At 41.5% G+C, this 21,919-nt stretch overlaps 1 protein-coding gene across 1 annotated transcript in view; it reads right to left on the minus strand.

Moving 5' to 3' along the window:
• Positions 1 to 5,881: 5,881 nt before the first annotated feature.
• LOC309546396 (multidrug and toxin extrusion protein 2-like) overlaps positions 5,882 to 21,919 on the minus strand; it is a gene marked incomplete at both ends in the record, with an annotated part of 154,418 nt that continues 138,380 nt past the window's right edge. Inside the window, 4 exons of the mRNA XM_082246055.1 lie at positions 5,882 to 6,120; positions 11,110 to 11,206; positions 14,307 to 14,401; positions 19,016 to 19,148. Of these exons, the coding sequence (XP_082102181.1) occupies positions 5,882 to 6,120; positions 11,110 to 11,206; positions 14,307 to 14,401; positions 19,016 to 19,148 (564 nt within the window). The remainder of the gene's footprint in view (positions 6,121 to 11,109; positions 11,207 to 14,306; positions 14,402 to 19,015; positions 19,149 to 21,919) is intronic.

Consider the following 21,919-nt stretch of genomic DNA (forward strand, 5'->3'; position numbering starts at 1 on the left):
GTTGTTTTCCACCAAGTGAGTTTATTTGGTGGGGGGTGCATCAGTTTTCATGCACCTTAAACAGTTTGTAACATATTGTACAGCAGAGTGTAAATATCTATTTTTTTACAGTAATTTATTTGTAAATTAGTTTTTCCCTTTTCCCCCCTTTCCAGGTTTATGGGATACTCCTGATTTTTTGGCAGAGTTTTTACAGGAGGCGGCCTCCTCAGAGTCAGAGGGACATGACTCAATTTTGTGTGGGGTGGCTGTAGCACCCTACAGGTAGGTGCTAGGTAAATGTTTAGTGGGCTATGTCTTCCTAACAGCAGAACTATGATTCCTTTTAGTAGGGTGCCATGGTTTCCAGGTGTGTCTGCTGAAGGGGCAGTCTCCCCACTGGCTCTGTGAGAGGCTTCTCATAGGGCAGTGGAGGAAACCCAGTCAGGGATACATTCAGGCTTGTAACTACCCCAGAAGGAAGATTCTGCTGCAAAGGATTCTGGGAGTGGGTATAAGTTTGAGGGAGAGCATGACTCATTGTCTTTGGTGGGAAGCAGAATCCCAGGAGGGAGAAGACGGCTGTCTCTCCTCCTGTCAGAGGAGGTGGATGTCTCGGGTGCTGCCTGAGAATCCAGAGAGTGCTGAGTTGAGCTGAGGGGGAATCCGGTGTGCTGAGAACCAGTGGAGAGCGAGAGGGGTCCAGTCCCAGGAAAGCCTACACAGGTTGTGAGTACTGAGGATTGCCCCTGGGGATTTGCCTAGAGTCAGTGGGGACCACTCCGGGAAAGGTTCTAGGATCCAAGTGTCAGCTAGCGGTAAAGGGGGTACCTAGATTGAGGACCCTGAAGCAGCAAAGGGGGCCCCTGCAGTTTGGGCCCTGAAGAGTTAATGCACAGTGTGAGTGCATCAGTTGAGAGTTGGAGCCATACAGGAATACACAGCAAGCTACCTCAAGCTAGGGCAAGGCTGGAGAGAGTAGTCAGTGACTTTGCAGTGCAAGCAGTGTCAGATGTTCATGGTTCTACAGTCCTGGATCTGCTAGACTTAAGTTAGGGTTCCAGAACAGCTTTCAGAGATACAGTGTGTTCAAAGAGTTAGTAAGCGTTGGCTAGCGTCGGCTGGCGTCAAGACAGCGCTAACGGGTGTTTTTGCTACAAAAGTTCCAGAATTGTACATAGTCAAGGCAAAGGAGTATCCCACTCATTCCCTTCTCCCATCCCCTAAAACTACAATAAAACAACCAAACAAAGATGCCGGAGTTGTCCATGTGTTCGTTCTCACACCCAGGGCTGCAACTCACATGGGCTGGAGAGGTAACCGGTATCAATGGCAGACCCACCCAACCTTGCTACACTTACCTGAGCCTGATCTTCCTTCAGCACTGTGAACGAGAGCCTCAGCTCTCAGAGACTCTCCCTCTTCATTGGCTGAGACAGTAGCGGGAGCCATTGGTCAATGAGGAGAGAGAAGGGCAGGGCCGAGCCATGGCTCTGTGTATGAATGGAAACACAGAGCAGCGACTCAGTAAAGAGCCTGTCTGGGTGCTCCCATAGCAAGCTGCTTGCTCTGGGGGCACCCGGCAGGAGGCTGGGGCCAGGAGCACCGGCCGAGGACCCGAGAAGAGGAGGACCTGCGCAGAGCAGGTAAGTATAACATGTTTGCTATTTTAATGTAAAAAAACCCAAAGCTTTAATATCACTTTAACCATTTGCCTACTGGGTACTTTCATCCCCTTCCTGCCCAGGCCAATTTTCAACTTTCAGCGCTGCCGAAATTTGAATGAGTATTGCGTGGTCATGAAGTACTGTATCCATATCAATACTGTATCTAAATAATTTTTTTCACACAAATAGAGATTTCTTTTGGTGCTATTTTTATACCACTGGTTTTGCCCTGATGGCCACTAATAGGTTGCACTGATGGGCACTGATTGACAGCACTGATGGACACTGTTGGGGCTGCACTTATAATCAAGACACTGATGATAAGTGCCCTGATTATCACAGTGTAGATGTCCCCTTTCACACTTCTCAGTTACCTGTTCTCTTCTCTCCTCATGCTGTGACAGTGTGAAGAAAGGAATGCTGATAATTGGCAAGTGTGTTTACATCTTGATCAGATGTGATTGGACACAGCTAGTCATGTGCTAAAGAGCCGCTGGTATTGGCTCTTTACCCTAATCACAGATCACAGAGCGGGGGGGGGGGGGGGATGCGCAGTTCTGGGAGGACATCAATAGACGCCATCCCAGAACTGAACGACCATGCTGTAGCCATCATTCAGCTATAGCATGGTCGGCAAGTGGTTAAACGGTATAAAAAATATCTATAAGCACTGACAATATCCATAACGGTAATTGGCCTGGTTTATATTTAAAAAGTAAACAGAGCATGACAAATTATCAGCCACCCTGCTGGGATACACTATATTTTAACCTGTGGAGATTAGATTAGAAGGGGATAAAGATAATCTCATAATAGTTAAATATGTGCATAAAAAGAGTTTTTCATGATATAAATCCCCATGGTCTAATAGTATTACAAGAATATAATCATATTTTTGTCTTTCAAGTGGGGTGTATGTTTTCAAATTGAGCCATATTTGTTTGTTTTCACATTTTGTTAATGTATTTATATATTTTTTATATACATAAAATGTATACTTTTTTCCAGAGTTTGTGTGTGATTTGGTATGGACACACACATATACTTTGTATTTTTACTTGATTTTGAGTTATATGTTCCTCATTTTGTTATTTTTTCTGATTACTTTTGGATACTTTTTATTTTTTTTATCTCTTTTTTTGAAGAATGGGCTGAGCAACATGGCTTGCTCTTCAAGTAAAGCAGAAACAGCTGATTGAAGCTCGTGGATCCCATCAACTTATGTTTTACACCTGTGTAAGCATGTGATTATAACTATATATATGTGCATGATGGTTGTGTCCTGTATGGTTTTGACAAAGCATGTTTAACATGTGAAATGACCCAACGGCCCTGCCGATATGCCAATTGTGCCATGTTTTTATTGATGTTTTTGAAAATACATTTTTATATGCATCATATGGGTGTGCAGCCGTCTAATCCTTTTCCTTTCCACCTGCTGGGATACAGTTGAAAAACAAGTTCTGTTCTGCATGCCAAAGAGAGCAATGGACATGACCAGATTGCATCTGATAGTGGGAGTAGCCTAAAAGATAATACTTAAACAGAAGTGCTCCCTGATCAAGGGAGTGAGAGATTGTATGTCTCTATTCATATTCTCTATTCATATGCATATGGTGATATTAGGAAATATGGGATATGAGGCTGCACAGAAAAATATAAAAGATTGATGGGTGGAGAAAATGGAGTAAATAATAGCGTAAGGTTTGGTTTGTTCTGGGGGGCTAGGGTTTGGGGATATGGAGATTTTACTGTCTGGTGCAAGATGGGAGGATGTTTTTAACAAATATATTGGGGAGTTTAGTGGATGTAAGGAGGTAGTTTGATGTTTTCAAATTAAGGTTGTTGGGAAGGGTTGGTTTAGTAAGCAGAGGGAGGTGAGAAGGCTTTTCTGATAAGGGGAATGGAGTGGTAAGGTTTGTTGGTGTAATATATAAGAAGTCTAATTTTTTATTTTGTGTGTGATGCTATTTTTTTTTTTTTTTTTTTTATTTAGTGTGTGATAGTGTGTGCTGGGTATTTATAATCACATTTTCTATTAGTATTCTTAATATTATTTATTGTATTTACTATGAAATATGTATTTTTTAAAAATATTATTATGCTGTGTAATATTTGTGAAGTGAATATTTTGTGAAATGTATTTTATATATATTTTAAATAAAATAATTAATAAACAATGAGGTAGAATGCTGCCATGTATGAGGGACGATACAACAGTGAAGAATGAGACAGGAAAACGTTTATTGGTCACATTGAAAGCAATACATTAATTGGACCGTATTTTACAAATTTCATTCAAGTTAATTCTAATTGTTTAAACATGAACATACAATTAACTTGCTATAATCATGAGCTATCAATGAATTGTAATATTGTCTACTAATGAGTGGATACTTGCCGCATTGTTGTTGTGCTAGTACTGCTTTACACTTCCAAAATAAAAAAAAAATGTTCTCCTTAAAAAAATATGTTGGGGATATGGTGCATCAATTGGGTGCCAATTCATTAACATATCTGGTTACTAATCCCAATACGTGCAAAACATTTTACTCTCAGTTATGCATTTGCAAAGCACTTTCAGGTCAGAATACCAGAACAGCGTCTGCTTCTGAGTGCATGCAGCTGCTATTTGACTGACAATTTTTCACTCAGACCACTCGATTTTCAAATCGAATACTTTTGGGTGAGAAAGTGCTGACAGGGCCAAATACTGCTCAGATTTCAGCTGGTTCATTAGGAGTGGTTAGCTTTGGATAGCATAAGGCCCCTTTCACACATGTGGACTGTTCAGATCCGCCTGTCAGTTTTTCAGGCGGATCTGAACGGATGCCCCATGCATCCCTATGGGGCAGCGGATGTCAGCGGAAACATGTCCGCTGACATCCTATCCGATCCTGTCCGTCAAATCCGGATGGATGGAAACCCTATTTTCCATCTGTCTGGCGGATTGGATCGGATGAGAATGGACAGGTGGTCCATTCTCATCCAATTCCCCCATAGAGGACAGTGGGGATCTGACACCTCTGTCTCTGCACACAGAGTGGAGACGGAGCTGTCATCCACCTGCTCAGCGGGGATAGGCGGATCGATCACCCGCTGAGCAGAACGGCTCCATCGACGTAACGGAGCAGTGTGAAAGGGGCCTTAGTGTGAATTGTTGTTGGATCTTGTGGTCCGTGTTTATTCCCCACACAGGTGATCCTGGTTGTATATTAGTGAATTCCATTTTAAAATAAACCAGGTACCCAAGGAAATGAGGTACCTGTTCACCTTTACCTGACATTTGGAATTATTAATACAATCCATTGTTTGTTTCCAATATAGAAGAAAAGTGTAGTACAAATAGCTGTTAACGATAATCGGATAACTCCACAAAAGAACACATTGCCTGCTTGTCTAGAAATGATTGGCTAATCTTTGTTTGCTCTCAACAAGAGCCCGGACATAAGAAACCATATTTATAGCTATACTGTGTTCATAAATTATTAGTGTAAGGGTGTGGTGATCAGATGATTTCCTAACAAACAATGCACCGAAAAAAGCTGGATACACACTATACCATTTTTTTTGGATTTTTTCCTTTAGACTTACCAAAATCATAAAATATGAGGTCAGACTAAGCACTTTCAATTCTTGTGCAATGAGGCAGGCCCTTGCACTACATAGTTGATGGTAAATCTTAAGGAAATCTACCAACAAAAGTTTTATAGTGTGCATCAAGCTTAACAGTGAGAGTAAAGCAAAAACGTAATTACAGTGTTGCTTTGTGGCTAAACAGTACAATCTGTATTTCCAAAAAATGGGAGATCATTAAAATAACGTGAAGAAAATCTGATAAACAGTTTACTAAATTATTTGGAATTTGTTCTTGACAGAGTAAGGACATTGTTTGTAACTAGAAAATAGCAGTGGATCTAAAAAAATCTCTACTGGCCTGATTTGTTGCATTACACCAGCCTACATTTTGTTTCACAATTGTTTCTTTTACATCTTGTTTGATACGAGTCTTACTTTTGGAAGAGAAATTGCATTAATTTCATACATTCAGAGTCAGCAAAGTGTAGGATCTATGTGCTACCCCCCCTAAAAAAAACATACATAGAAAAAATGGACTTATGTATTTTTGGGCAGGAGGTTGCAAAGGTTTCTGGAACTGGCTGTAATGGGAAAATTTTCCTGGATACACAGCATACTCGTTTGCGTGTGTTTATCCAGGCTCCTTAGCTCCCCCATTACTTTTTGGTAGTAATTAGTTTAATCGTAATACCAATCAGAAGTACACTAACAGATAGAAGCAATGCTAGTCCCCTCCGGACAATAAGCTGTTTAGTGGAGAGGATTTCACCTACAACATTAGTTATTTCCATTGGTAGATCATCTTTTAACTCCATTTGCTTTGTATGATCTTCTCCAGAGGCCATGTCATGCATGGGAATAGCACCAAAGCCAGAATCAGACATTGTTGTGCCCCCTATAATGCAGTTAAGAGATAAAGATGATATTATTATTATTACTGTATATAGTTACACTGTATATTTACAGATTTCTGTAGGTGAGGCTTATATATGTATGTTGTGCTCACTCACAGTTTATTCCCTTTTAAAATACTAAATTACAACATTTTTTACACAGTAACACAAAGCAGATCTTTCCTCTTTTTTCATACATTTCACGTTTAGCATGCATCTCTGCATGCTGATGTGAAATTGGCTAACACTTTTTATAGATGTTTTTCTGCTTTGTTTACCTTTTTTTTATTTGCACTTCCTGGTTTCAATGAAGGCAGTGCCTGCTGGGAAGACAACATCACCATTGCCTGTAGAGAATTCCTGTACCTACACTGCGAGATCTCATAGTATTGTCATGATCCAGATGTGTGCTTTCTTTTGCACTTGCGCATTATGAAATTACATTAATTTTGCTGGGGTAAAAAAAAAAGCTTTTTGGGGTCGTACGTCATACTGATAAAGAAGAGGAAGCTTCAAAACACGTAACCACTCCTTTTTCATCAGCATGGCCCCATGTATTGATGTCACATCCGGTCCGGTGCCATCTTGCGTTCCACGCTGGTTCATGCGGTGATCAGCCGCTTCCTACAGATGTCTATCCACACAGCTCCATTGCCTGATGCCACAACCTAACCAGGACCACCCAGGAGAGCCCAGAGACTGACCAGAACCACTGTATATGCATGCTCGATTGATCAATCATGATGTGAGTTGCCTCTTGTCTTTATTTTAATAAATTAGAGTATACTAATGCTGCACTTAGTCTGACACCCCACTGGTTTTTTACCTTATGTACTTCTAGAGCTGCCTGCTTTGCTCCAAGGGTGCTACCATTGGTGCTGCTAGACATCATCTGATACTATAGACTTTTATAGAATTTTGGATACTCTTATGACCAGTACTACATGTTTTCTTCTACTACGTCCCTCTAGCGTCACTACACACATTTTTTGATACATTTTTTCATACAGCACATGCACAAAATAAATGTCAGGATGGCATGTGCTTCATCTTGTGCATGCGCAGTAATATGAACAGTTTCAAAATGGCAAATCAGAGCAGGGACAAGGCAGCACAGAGGCAGGACAAAAATTGGTAAATATGAAGAAAAAGTCAGAAGGATATAGGTAAGTATGAAAACAGATTTACTGGTTATATGTCTGTTTGTGCTTGCATATGTAAACAAATATAAAGCCTTTATGTGACTATCTTTACTATTAGATGGATGGTATTCATATTGGAAGGACTTTTCTGCAGCTATAGGAAACTTTACCTTTCTAATGAGTCACCTATCTTTGCTGTGTGTGCATAGTTCCTGTTCACTAAATGAGGTACCCGGAGAATAGAGAGTGAAAATGTCCTACTGAGGGTGAGGAAGTACATGACTTATCCCCAGTGAAAAAGCTCTTATGCGGGAATAAAGGACATGTCTGAGACTATTGACAGGCAAATATAAGTGAAGTAATTATATGCCTAGCATTGTTGGTTGGGTTACACTGGCAAAGAAGACCACTCAGGACTTAGTGGTCAAATATCAATGTAGCATGAACACCCCATCAGAGGGAACCTGCAAGTTAGGCACAAGGCCTTTGCGTACTAGATATCCCTCTGGAATATTGAGCATTTGCTTGTATATATTTTACCACATTATGTAATTGTTTGTTTTATTTATATATACAGCTGCAAGAAAAAGTATGTGAACCCTTTGGAATGATATGGATTTCTGCACAAATTGGTCATAAAATGTGATCTGATCATCATCTAAGTCACAATAATAGACAATCACAGTCTGTTTAAACTAATACAGTAAACCCCCCTTCATTGCGGGGGTTACGTTCTGGACCCAGCCACGAAAAGTGAAAATCTGTGAAATAGAAAAACCCTATTAAAATGCATTGTAGGCATGTTTTTTTTACTGTCACTGTACGTGTAAAAGCATTTTAAGGTCATTAAACACACTTTTAAAACAATAGAAACTCGTTTAAACACATAAAAGATACTGAGAGATATAGCAAGTGCTGTAAAAACACAAAAATATTTCATTTCTAATGATTTATATAGTAAAATAACATTACAAAAAAAACGCAATATACCGGGACTGCAAAAACTGAACCGCAATTCAGCGGGGGTTTACTGTAACACACAAAGAATGAAATGTTGCCATGTTTTTATTGAACACACCATGTAAACATTCACAGTGCAGGTGCACCAATAACTGGTTGAACCTCCTTTGGAAGCAATAACTTCAACCAAACGTTTCCTGTAGTTGCAGATCAGACGTTCACAACGGTAAGGAGTAATTCTTGACCATTCCTCTTTACAGAACTTCAGCAATATTCTTGGGATGTCTGGTGTGAATCGCTTTCTTGAGGTCATGCCACAGCATCTCAATCGGGTTGAGGTCAGGACTCTGACTGGGCCACTTCTGAAGGCGTATTTTCTTCTGTTTAAGCCATTCTGTTGTTGATTTACTTCTATGCTTTGGGTCATTGTCCTGTTGCAACACCCATCTTCTGTTGAGCTTCAGCTGGTAGACAGGTGGCCTTAAGTTCTCCTGCAAAATGTCTTCATAAACTTGGGAATTCATTTTTCCTTCGATGATAGCAATCTGTCCAGGCCCTGACGCAGCAAAGCAGCCCCAAACCATGATGCCCCCACCACCATGCTTCACAGTTGGAATGAGGTTTTGATGTTGGTGTGCTGTGCCTCTTTTTCGCCACACATAGTGTTGTGTGTTTCTTCCAAACAACTCAACTTTGGTTTCATCTGTCCACAGAATATTTTGCCAGTACTGCTGTGGAACATCCAGGTGCTCTTGTGCAAACTGTAAACATGCAGCAATGTTTTGTTTGGACAGCAGTGGCTTCCTCTGTGGTATCTTCCCATGAAATCCATTCTTGTTTAGTATTTTACGTATTGTAGATTAGCTAACAGGGATGTCTTTAGCTGACACTCTAGGATTCTTCTTCACCTCATTGAGCAGTCTGTGCTGTGCTCTTGCAGTCATCTTTACAGGACGGCCACTCCTAGGGAGAGTAGCAGCAGTGCTAAACTTTCTCCATTTATAGACAATTTGTCTTACCATGGACTGATGAACAGCAAGGCTTTTGGAGATACTTTTATAACCCTTTCCAGCTTTATGCAAGTCAACAAATATTAATCGTAGGTCTTCTGAGAGCTCTTTTGTGCAAGGCATCATTCACATCAGGCAATGCTTCTTGTGAAAAGCAAACCCAGAACTAGTGTGTGTTTTTTATAGGGAAGGGCAGCTGTAACCAACACCTCCAATCTCATCTCACTGATTGGACTCCAGTTAGCTGACATCTCAGTCCAATTAGCTCTTGGAGATGTCATTAGTCTAGGGGTTCACATATTTTTTCCACCTGCACTGTGAATGTTTACAAGGTGTGTTCAATAAAAACATGGCAACATTTCATTCTTTGTGTGTTATTAGTTTAAGCAGACTGTGATTGTCTATTGTTGTTTCTTAGATGATGATCAGATCACATTTTATGACCAATTTGTGCAGAAATCCATATCATTCCAAAGGGTTCACATACTTTTTCTTGCAGCTGTATATTGGATGTTTCACCCTCTCTCCTGAAGAAGCAGTCATTGCTACAATACATGTAGAGGACTGGATGGGATTTGAGGTTATGTTCCCCTGCACTTTTTCCATGATGATTATGGGATTATTCTAATGTTTAATGGATCAAACCAAGACAATGTGAATCTCCTTAATGTGGCTAAGCCTCCTTTCAGTGTTGGAATTTCACTGCATATACATGCTTCACTTCACCATGCAAACAGAGACATTATGAGCCTCTTGCCAGGTAATGTGGACCATTCAAACATAAATGGTCAGCAGTACTTTTAAATGCCCAAGCACTTGAACTGAAACTTTCCACCGTCCAGTGTAATAATGAGCCTCAATATCAGTGCTGACTCCACATAAGAAGTAACATCACAAGCCTCTTACCAGAGGACGTAGACCATTTCAATTAAAAATGGTCGGCAGTGCTTTAATTGTATACTCCCAAAAGACTCTCAAAATCACAGCTACTCCATCAGCACCATTAATAGTCGACAACAAGCAAAAAGCTTTATTCCAACACAAAGTATGAATACACATTCTGGCAATGCCACTCACCTTCTATTATAAAGTTCAAACCAGGCAGTTCCAAAACACTGGTCTTCCGCCTGCAACCTATGTGATGACATCATTGGCTAGCCAATCCTCCTGGTGATGTCATTTTCTTATGAAGCTACATTAGATGTGGCTTAGACATGACTTCATCACACAAGTTGATAGAAGGAATCCAGCATTTTTTTTTTTGTTAAAGATTAAAAAAAAAACAAAGAAAAAGAACATACAACACTCTCATACTCAGGCACTTAGCCCACGTAGGGGCAGAATTTAAATTTATGTGGTTTTATGTATAATTTTCTGGATTGATACATTGGAACATTTTTCTAAATTTTGACATATTTTCCACAGATTTTATTTCACTTTATGAATTGTTATATATATATATATATATGATTTTTTTGCACTACTTACACTTTATTTATTGTCACATATTTATTGCATTATTTGCACTTTATATTTCACATTTATGAAGCTGATATACCGTAGCTCTACACTGGTATATTAACTTTTGGTAGATTTGGTATCACAAATTGTGTATTGGCAGCTGTATCTGGACATATTTTTCCTCTGTGCAGGGTTTACATTTTTAAATATTATAATAAAAATTATATATTTTTATACGTGGGTTTTATGTGTGCATGGAGTACGTGGGTTTTATGTGTGCATGTAGTACTGAGAAAATCCATTTGTAGTCATTTGTCTCCTAGAGTAAAGTAGAATAAAAAGTACATAAAGGTAAATTATCCTGGCCATTCAAACCTTATACTAGCATTTTGTTCATTCTTTTATGTGTTCAACTTACCATCATTCACTAATCCATATTCAGATTTTAAAACATCTGTTTGTGAAGTTCTGGGGTCAGGGACATTCACTGGTTTCATTCCAGCTCTTATTCTAGCCTAACAAAGTGAAATGTATAATTGGTTACAATTAGTACACATAATAATCCATTGTACAATATGTCTTGGGGGGGGGGGGGGGGGTCAAAGAAAATGTTGATCCTCTGTTTTGATGGGAACCTTTCATACACAGGGATCCTTACTTTCTACAGTCTTTTACTAACAACAGTAAGGGTCATCAATGTCAATATCTGCTAATGCAGATACAATAGTTCCCATAACACTGTGCTTAAAGTATGTCTAAATCCAAAAACAAAAATTGTATATATTGCAACTAACCAGTACATAGATGTGGTGGTTGCATTAAGTTTTTTAGGTTAAGTACATTATCAGTAGTGGCGGGACAAGGTTAGATCTTCCAGTGCCCAGGGCAAAGATGCCAAACTGTGCCCCCCAGACAGGGCCACTAATAAGGCAGTACAGCCAGCCCTCCTGTACTGTGCCCGGGCTCCATCTGTTCAATAGGGGGGCCCGGGCACCTGCCAAGCAGAAGGGCCAACAGGATTGGTCCTAGCCTGTGTCTCTTCCATCTGCTGTACGCCCCCCCATGTGGCCCTTTTCCCCACAGCACTGCCAGCTTCTCCTCCTCTCCCTCCCTCCCTCCGGCTGTACTGCAGGGGGATTGATCCTAGCACAGGCACCCTTCCATTTGCTGTCTGGGCCCCCTGTGTGCCCCTTTCCCCTACAACGCTGCCAGCTTCTCCTCCTCTCCCTCCCTCCGGCTTCACTGCAGGGAGATTTGTTCTAGCACATGTGCACCTTCCATCTGCTCTCCCGGCCCCCCTGTGTGCCCCTTTCCTCCACAGCACTGCCGGCTTCTCCTCCTCTTTCTCCCTCTGGCTGTACTGCAGGGGGATTGGTCCTAGCACATGTGCCCCATCCATCTGCTGCCCGGGCCCCCCATTTGCCCCTTTCCCTCACAGCACTGCTGGCCTCTCCTCCTCTCCCTTCTTCCAGCTACACTGCAGGGGGATTGATCCTAGCACAGTTACCCCTTCCATCTGCTGTCAGGGCTCCCTGTGTGCCTCTTTCCATCACAGCACTGCCAGCTTCTCCTCCTCTCCCTCCCTCTGGCTTCACTGCAGGGAGATTTCTTCTAGCGCATGTGCCCTTTCCATCTGCTCTCCCGGCCCCCCTGTGTGCCCCTTTCCTCCACAGCACTGCCGGCTTCTCCTCCTCTTTCTCCCTCTGGCTGTACTACAGGGGGATTGATCCTAGCACATGTGCCCCACCCATCTGCTGCCTGGGCCCCCCGTTTGCCCCTTTCCCCCGCAGCGCTGCTGGCTTCATATCTCTCCCACCGGCAGCTGCTACGGGCACACAGGGGGATGTTTCAGGATGGAGAATAGGGGAACACAGTGAGCAATTCGTACCAATCACTCCTGTGTCCATTCATCAGTAAAGCATAGGAATGGTGTTCATTCATAACTGGATTTGCTATGCTTGAGTTTTTGAATGGGCAGGAATCCTCAGAGCATTTTCTATTCATTCATCTGTGTAGAAGAGGCTGCAGAGAAAGGGACTGAAAAATCTATGCCCTCAGTCCCTTGCGACCGTGGGCCCTGTCAGCTAGGCTGTATGGGGAACCGTAATTTCTAACAGCAGCCCTGCCCCCAGGTGGAGTAGTGGGCATGGCTAATAGTAGTGTGTGCAGTACCAAACCATAATGTATGCAATGGTTGTGGCATGCAATAAAATGGTGTCAATGGTTGTGGACCACCACAGTGAACTGGGGAAGGGTGGGTTCACACTACCTGCTGAGAAAAACACTGTTTTCTGTGTTTCCTTGCAGAGAGCTGCATCTTTTTTTCTACAGGAAAATGCAGCTCTCTGCACTAGTGTGAACCAGACCTAATGGTGGTGCACATTCTGACCTGCATAAAATATAGGGCTAACAGTGGCCAGAAATGTCCAGAACTGGTGTGAGGGAAAAAAGGCCCCTGGATCAGTGGTGCAGCTGAAAGGAAAAAATATCCTTGTGTCAATCGTGTCGCCATAAGGAAAAAATTTCCCTGCGTGAGTGGTGTCACTAGAAGGAAAATATACCCCTGCATTTGTAATGTGAGTAAAATAAACAATGCTACTGCATTATTGTTGGTAGGAAAAAATTGCTGCTGCATTAATGGTGTGAGTCTTAGTAGAACTAATATGGCATTGGTGTCAGTGGGATAAAGGAAATGAGGCGAGCCAGGAAGTGGGTGTGGGGAAGAGATATGTATGGGGGCTTTATGGGTGTACTTATCTAAACAAGGACATTCCTAGACAGTCTGGCTCTATAGTCACATCTACTGGTCCAAATCAAAGTCTAGACAGCTTCACTTTTTCATTAACCCACCCAAGACAGTCTGTCAGTGTGAGAGAGTGCTTACTTAGCTGGCTATCTACTCGTTTGACCTGGAGTGAGAGCAGACTTCTTTTCTGGCCAGGTTCAAATGCTGTGCCAGTGAAATAGAGTGGGTTGGGGGGTTTTATGACTGTGTAGACATAGTGTAGGTGGAGTAGCTGTATCTGCGCCTTCTGATGTCTAATGTCACACCTGTCAGCAAGGCAGCTGGAGAGCAGAACAGCCACAAGAAATGTGCCCCTCATTCTACATATTAACATTGCACCCAAGGTACGCACCCCTTGCCTCACCCCTTGTCCAAGCCCTGGGTATCAGTAAATAAAGAAAAATACCTGTTCTTGCATTCTGTGTACTGAACTAAAATCTTGAAACAATCTTGTCAGCTTTCCCAGCTACCTTATGTGATTTGCAAAGCAACTACCCTCCATTCTAATGGAGATGAGTGGGAGAGGTTTGTAGTCTAAATCAGGAGAGCAACATAGAGTGACAACACTGCTTTTCCAAAAAAAAAAAAAGAATTAAAATGAATGCAGCCACCATATCTAAGGACAAGTACTCTGCAATATATGTCTTTTTTTTTAAAAAGATGGCCCACAATGGGCATGTTCACTAGCTGTTGATGCTATAGGTGGAAACTGGAAATAATAGCAACTTTTGCAGGCAAATCTCAGGAGCTGTGCTTTGTCTTGCATTGGTAAAGCACAGATTTACTTTATGTCAAACTATAGAGTCTTTTCAACTAAGTTAACATATTACCTCTTCACAGACCTTGTGCCAGTTCATGCAGAAGATATAGGGTATATAGATGCAAGTTTGCAGCAACAACGGACAGAATATTCCAATCCACAGACCTTGAAGACAAAATAAACATTTGAAAAATATACAGCTATTAGCACCAAATGGTATGATAACTGTCTTGCAAAAAGAACCAGATTGTGATCGGGATGGGCAAAAATTTCGACCCAAACGTTTGACTGTTTGACTTTAGCCTGCTGAAGACCACAATGCACTGTGCCGCTGCACAGTGCAGTGGAAGCCCTGATTGGCTGAAGCAATGTAAGCTTTACCCAACCATGGGCACAGAGCATGGTCAGACCCATGATTGGAGAAAGTATTGATGACTCTCTCCAACACTGGGTTCTATAGACTTTACAATTTTCCTTCAGATTGATTTAAATGTATATGTTTGTTTATGTGCACTGTAGTAAGTAATATTTTAGCACACTCAGTTTTTTTATTGGTTCGTATTGCGCCACTATTTGCGTGATATCTTGCCTGATGAATTTGCTTAGAATTTTTTTTATTTTGTTCAAAGTGGTAGCAATCAAATTATCACTTTATTTATATACTATATATTATATTATATATATATTTTTTATATTTATATGTTTTTGAGATTTATATATATTTTATATATAATATCAGTTTATCTTTTTCACTAATTATTTATAATTTATGTTCTGTGGCGCATAGTGGTGGTTGTTTTTATAGGTCACTTTTCCTCTTTGATAGTAATTCATTTTTATATATATTTATTTTTGTTGTTCAAGTTTGGAGTTACAAAAAATTCAGTAACTATTCTGAGGTCTAATTTCCCTGTGTGAACAGTCTCAGCCTGGAACTCCTCCTAAGCCACGCTCTTCTGATACATTTTGCACCACCCATGTCATGGAGGTAAAGGAGTGAAACAAGACAATTTTATTTATGCATCATCAGCCTGGTGAGCGGGAAGAAATGCAGTAGAGGGATGTGGTTTAGAAGGAGTTTGCAGACTTAGCCCTCGTTCACAATAATGCAGCTTTGAAATTGTGTGACTTCATCTGAAATTGCACGATTTCAAAGCCGGATATCAGTGCGACTTCGGGTGAGACTTAAAGACATCTATGGGGCTTCATGCATAGATGTCTTCTGAATTAGTACATGAAATCAGCAAAAGTAGTGCAGGAACTACGTTTTTCAAATCGGTGCGGTGCCGCAAAGTCGGTTGGTGCCATTGCTGGCAGTAGGCTGCGACTTGTCTTGCAATGTGACATTCAAAGTACTCCAATGTGAACGGGGGCTAAGGCTGTTCCTCTCCACCTAATGAGCTAATAGTGTGCGGTGGCTTTCATCCCTTCATGCTCTACTGCTTTCTTGATTAAGCACAAGACAGCCTGCACCCTTACCAGCAGAGCACCTTGAGCAGCACTATAGGTGGTGTGGGAGATTAGCTCGGTGGTAGGCGTGGATGACCCCTTTGGGGGGTGCGTTTACACGGGGAGATAGCCGAGAAGTGGTTGCAAACAACACTTTGGTTTATTCTTGCACATAGAAATAGTTCATTTTCTCACCTTGAGAAGTCTTCACACTTTTTTACCCTCCTCAGCGCCCATCGCTTCAGGAGGTCTTCCCCATGCTCACACAGCTTTCAGGGGGCATTCCTTCTCCCCTGCCCACATGGCGTCGGGAGGTACACATCTGACTGTCCTCCTCTCCCCAGCTTCACACAGCGTCAGGAGGCAGCCATCCTTAGACTTCCTCTGGACAAATTATAGAGGCCTTCATTTCCTCATTCTGAACAGCTGAAGTCTGTTCAACATCCTTAAACAGTTCTGGCTACCTTTGCAGCCGACACCCTATAGTAATTGGTGAATTTTCTAAACCAGGTGGAAATGTATCTCCTGTCTGTGACTACATCCACAGATTTACCTGACTTCCTGTCACAGTGGTTAAAAGGGTTTGTGAGTACTTCCCATCCAGTGTGGCCTGTCTCTGTGTTCTATTATGGTTATTTAATAATAGAACACATTATACATTCATATAATATATCTGTCTTCATGGTATAGCTCTTCCTTGTTCATTTTTTTAGACTTGAGAATTACTGGTTGATCTATTCATTCATTGTATATGTGCACCTGATGTTTGGATGAACTGTGGATTCAATATCTTCACTTCCCTTGGATGACACCTCTCTTGGGGATCGTTTTGCAATTGTTTATATACACTCACTGGACACTTTATTAAGTACACCTTGCTATTACCAGGTTGAACCCCCTTTTGCATTCAGAACTGCCTGAATTCTTCATGATATAGATTAAACAAGGCGTTCAAAACATTCCTTTTGGTCCATATTGATAGGATAGCATCACGCAGTTGCTGCAGATTTGTTGGCTGCACATCCATGATGCGAATTTACAGTTCCACCACATCCCAAGGATGCTCTATTGGATTGGGATCTGGTGACTGTGGAGGCCATTGGAGTACATTGAACTCATTGTCATGTTCAACACACCAGTTTGAGATGATTTAGGCTTTGTGACATGGTGCATTATCCTGCTGGAAGTAGCCATCAGAAGATGGTACACTGTAATCATAAAGGGATGGACATGGTCTGCAACATTACTCAGGTAGGCCGTGGCATCTAAACAACGCTCAACTGGAACTAAGGGGCCCAAAGTGTGCCAAGAAAATATCCTCCACACCATTAAACCACCAGCCTGAACTCCCGATACAAGACAGGATGGATCCGTACTTTCATGTTGTTTATGCCAAATTCTTACCCTACCATCTGAATGTCGCAGCTGAAAATAAGAATCCTCAGACCAGGCAACATTTTTCCAATCTTCTATTGTCCAATCTTGGTGAGCCTGTGCAAATTGAAGCCTCAGTTTTCTGTTCTTAGCTGACAGGAGTGGCACCTGGTGTGGTCTTCTGCTGCTGTAGCCCATCTGCTTCAAGGTTTTCTTTCAATTGGTTTTTATTAAACAATTTTTCAAGAAAATTAATCATTTGAATACAACAAACCTGCTTCAAGGTTTAATGTGTTGGGTGTTCAGAGATTGCATTCTGCATTCATTGGTTGTAATGAGTGGTTATATGAGTTACTGTTGCCTTTCTATCATCTCAAACCAGTCTGCCCATTCTCCTCTGACCTCTGACATCAACAAGGCATTTTCGTCCACACAACTGCCCCTTACTGGATATTTTCACGTTTTCGGACCATTCTCTGCAAACCCTAGGGATGATTATGCGTGAAAATCCCAGTAAATTTGCAGTTTTTGAAAAAGAGGGGATTCTCTGCGGTTGATATTTGAAGAGGACAATGACCAAGGGCCCCTGGAGCTGTCTGTCAAGCAAGTAGCCAGCTTTGTGAAGTCACCAATAGAGGAAAAAGACAGGAGAGTTTAAGCCCATCTAGAGGAGTCTATTGACGTTTGATTTTTCCAGAACTGTTTAAGGATGTTGCCTAGACAATGCAAATGGGGGGCATAAATATGTGGAGAGTGTCCATCTGTTGGGAGTGGTACTGGATGTCACACAGTGGTGGTGGAGTTTTGGTAATTTAGTTATCCTCACTTCTGTTTGAGGACGCACTGAATTAAGCTTGCTTTATTTATGGGACTGTGCAATATTTTTGGACATTTAATTTAATAATTTTTGGTCTCGCAATATATATTTTTTGGTTTTTATTTTATTCACTTTTTTTGCGTTGCTGGTGTTCCTTCACTTTAATTGTTTTTTTCACTAATGTTATTTCGTTTTTCACTGTATATTTCCATACCCATTTGTTGATGGTTATTCTTGAGGACAGTTGGACTATGCCTGAACTCATTTCTTACCTGCATGAGGATCTTGGGTCGAATGACTGCCTCCTTCAGGGCTGTGCCATACAGCTAGTTTCACTCCTGACCACTGCAACTCAACATTTTGGCAGGAAGGGACAAACAGACTAGATCTTTTCACCATTCCACATGTCTGACCCCCCAGGCCAGGCTACCCCTAGCATGGTAAATGTCCAACACAGCACTGAAGACAGGGAAGTCTTGCCTCATTTCCCACCTTTCACAATATCTTTATTGCATTTTTTAAAAGAGATGTGACAATACAGCACAATACAGGTTTCCAGAATGATGTGTACATGAATGCCAATTAATGAAAGCAAAAATGTCATGGACAACAAACAAAAGCAGTAGAGGAAGTACTGCTCCCAGCCACGATCATCTGTCCCAAACCACAGGCAATTATAGACTGTATAAAAGTTTTTTGCAAACACCTATCATTCAATCCACAGGAATAGTTCAATTCTTGCTGCTGAATTCACAGTATTTTTAGTGGCATGATGATGGCACAGTGTGAATGATGGCTTGGAATAAGGAAAACAGTATAATGTGACACCTTTACTGGAGAAGGGAGAGGCAAGCCTCATTTGCTCTCAGTTTACTTACCGGTATGTACCTATTACCACAACAATTTAATGAGGACGCTGTATTCTCTGCGTATATATGGGCCATTGTTAGTGTACTCCTAATTGTATTCCTACTTTTCCTTATCCTATGACTGTAGCAGCAGGTCTTATAACAACCAATCTTTATCAGCAGAGTTAAATTAATCTGATATGTCTAATCTAACAATTCAGAGTAGGCAGATATAAATATTTATACACATGTATAATCTTGCCATAGATTATATGCAGTTAGTAATCTTACCTATAACCCCAAGTTTTGTTAGAAACATCAGTGATAATCCAACTGGAATCCCAATGAGGTAATAACCAAAAATATTTGTAATAGCACCAATTTTTTGTCTTCCCGTTCCTCTTAATATTCCACTGCAGGCTATCTACAACAGAATATTGTTTGTTAAATATCCTATATATTTATTTACAAAGCAAAAATGTATGACCTGCAAAAACTGTGCAGAAACCTATAAAAAACAAATGTTTTCTTGCATAGATAAACAAACAAAAGACCGAAAAGCTTTTCTTTCTCATCCATTGAGGAAAACGTGAATTTAGAAATAGTTTGATTGTACTGCTGCTTATAGAAGATTGGGAGACTGGCAAACAGAAAAGTTGTAAGCCAGCCCCTGCATAAATTCTACTCTTCCCAGCATGCCTTAGTTTCTTGCTAGTATATCAGCTGATTGGCTGATTGCCATTTTCCCAGCCTAGCTTTGGAGACCATACCCAGACCCTGCTAGACTGGACATGCTGGGTTTGAGCACTAAGCTCTGCATTGTGGCACTTTCCAGGCCAAAGTGTAATGTGTTTATTAGCTTTGGAGCTTTTTTCAGGTCCAGAGATGTGGCACAGCACCAGGTATGACCCTGTCTCTGAAGACTCACTTTGTAAATGATGCCACCAGTCATACTAAAACAGAGAAATAAAAACAAAATATACTGCGCTTAATCAGATCAAAAGATGAGATTACAATATCAGCTGCTGGCATAAAGAAGTTGTTGTACCCCAACTTAAGAAAAATAGAAACAAGGTATGCAGAGCTCGATATGGTGATCACAGAAATCAATCAATACTAGTAATAATGAATAACACTAGAAAAAAGTCCATAAAAGAAAGGAGTCCAATAAGAGGTCCAAGACGTGGGTGATGAAATCAGAATTGATAGCCTCCACCAAACACCAACACTAGTGGCCTCTTACCAGAAATGTGTGATCCCCATTGCAGGGATCTCAATACACTTTTGACAGGAACTCCTCTCCTTTCACACTGGATGGACAGAAATAATATCTCCTCCCACAGGAAATGCCTCTGTATGCTCATAGCCAATCCTCGTAGCCAAACTACGGGGACCAGTAACGTTCGCCTTCTAACACCTTTGCAGCGTTCTCCTTCCTCTGCTGGGAGGTTATGAGATTATCTGGCTACAGCTACCACACTGTCCACTCGCAAGTCCCCCACAGGTTACTGACCGTTGATGTCTGGTTTTATCTACCATAATGTGAGTGTTTCATTGGCTTTTCCTTTATTAAACATTGCCTGTGTTTAAACATACTGCACTATGAGGAGTTTTTTCTTCTTTTATGTGCCAATGGTGATATCACTATTTCCATGAGAGGATTGGCTATGAGCATACAGAGGCATTTCCTGTGGGAGGAGATATTATTTCTGTCCATCCAGTGTGAAAGGAGAGGAGTTCCTGTCAAAAGTGTATTGAGATCCCTGTAATGGGGATCACACATTTCTGGTAAGAGGCCACTAGTGTTCGTGTTTGGTGGAGGCTATCAATTCTGATTTCATCACCCACGTCTTGGACCTCTTATTGGACTCCTTTCTTTTATGGACTTTTTTCTAGTGTTATTCATTATTACTAGTATTGATTGATTTCTGTGATCACCATATTGAGCGCTACTAGTCATACTAAAACGCCACTAGCTACCTCATTTTTTGCCCTCATGGAAACCTTTCAATTTTCTTGCCACTGCTGGTTTTACCATGGTGTGGATTGAGCACTGATGTCATCTGCTCAATGGAGTTATGCATCTGCTCTGCGATCTTTTATAAGCCATTCAGCCTGCAGGAATAACTACCCCAGATTAAGAGTGACCTGGAGACAGGAGATCATGAAGTGGATCTCCTGTCTCCGGTCTTTTTCCACTGCCCACCTACAGTGACCTGGTCACCTCCAACTAAAACCCTCATTAGCAAGAGCTGCCTGGGTTTATGAGCACCTGAGGCCTTGCCTCATGTTGGTCCAGTTGCATTACCGCTATGTGGATGCAACACATCTTCGCAGAGACACAGGGAGTACAGGCCTGCTGCCATGGGTGACTTCCCCCCATACTTTACTAGTGCACCTGGAGCCTGTACTCTGTAAGCTGGGAACCCTATTATGATAGGGGCATGAACAAGTCCAAGTCCATGTCCACAGGGACCTATATGCATTTTTTACATGTTTATGCTTAGCCACTGGATCACTCTGCCCACAGAGTCTCTAAGGTAAAGAAAGGACTCCCTGTAGTCGCACATCAATGCTGTCCCTAAGATGAGTGTGTAAGTGGCAACCTCAGCCTGGACTCCAGTCAGGCCACGCCCCCAATGTGTTTCACTCTGCCCCTCAGAACCAAATCATGGGGATTTGCCCACAGAGTCTCCAGGCATGTTCTGGCGCCTACCCATGTAGTGCCTTAGCCAAAAAACCCATACAGTCTATCCCTGAAGAGATTTTTTTTTTTTGAGACACTGCAGTCTCACCTACAGTCTACAGACATTGAGTCTTATTTATAGTGGGTTGATTTAAAAGTTAATAATGCAGTGCACATTGATTGTCCTGCATCCAGCTGGATCAGCCTGTTGGTCCAGGCCTTGTTTTTCAGAACTCCTGCAGCTGCAAAGACCGTTTTCACTGCACTTTCTGAAGCAATCCTCTAAACCATCTTTTCTCAACCTTTTCAACACTGAGGAACCCTTGAAATACATTTCTGGTCTCGGGGAACCCCTGCTAAAAATCAAAAATCTACAACTCATGACACATTAGTGTGACAGTCAGTGGGAAGAATCATTCTTACTCTTGTCATCATTGGGAAGAATTACCCCCTTACAGACAGCTAAAAGGAACAATGGTGTCATTGGAAACTTATCTGAGAGGCAGGAA

Source organism: Pelophylax lessonae (genome assembly GCF_965119305.1).
Source record: "Pelophylax lessonae genome assembly, chromosome: 2".
NCBI lineage: Eukaryota > Metazoa > Chordata > Amphibia > Anura > Ranidae > Pelophylax > Pelophylax lessonae.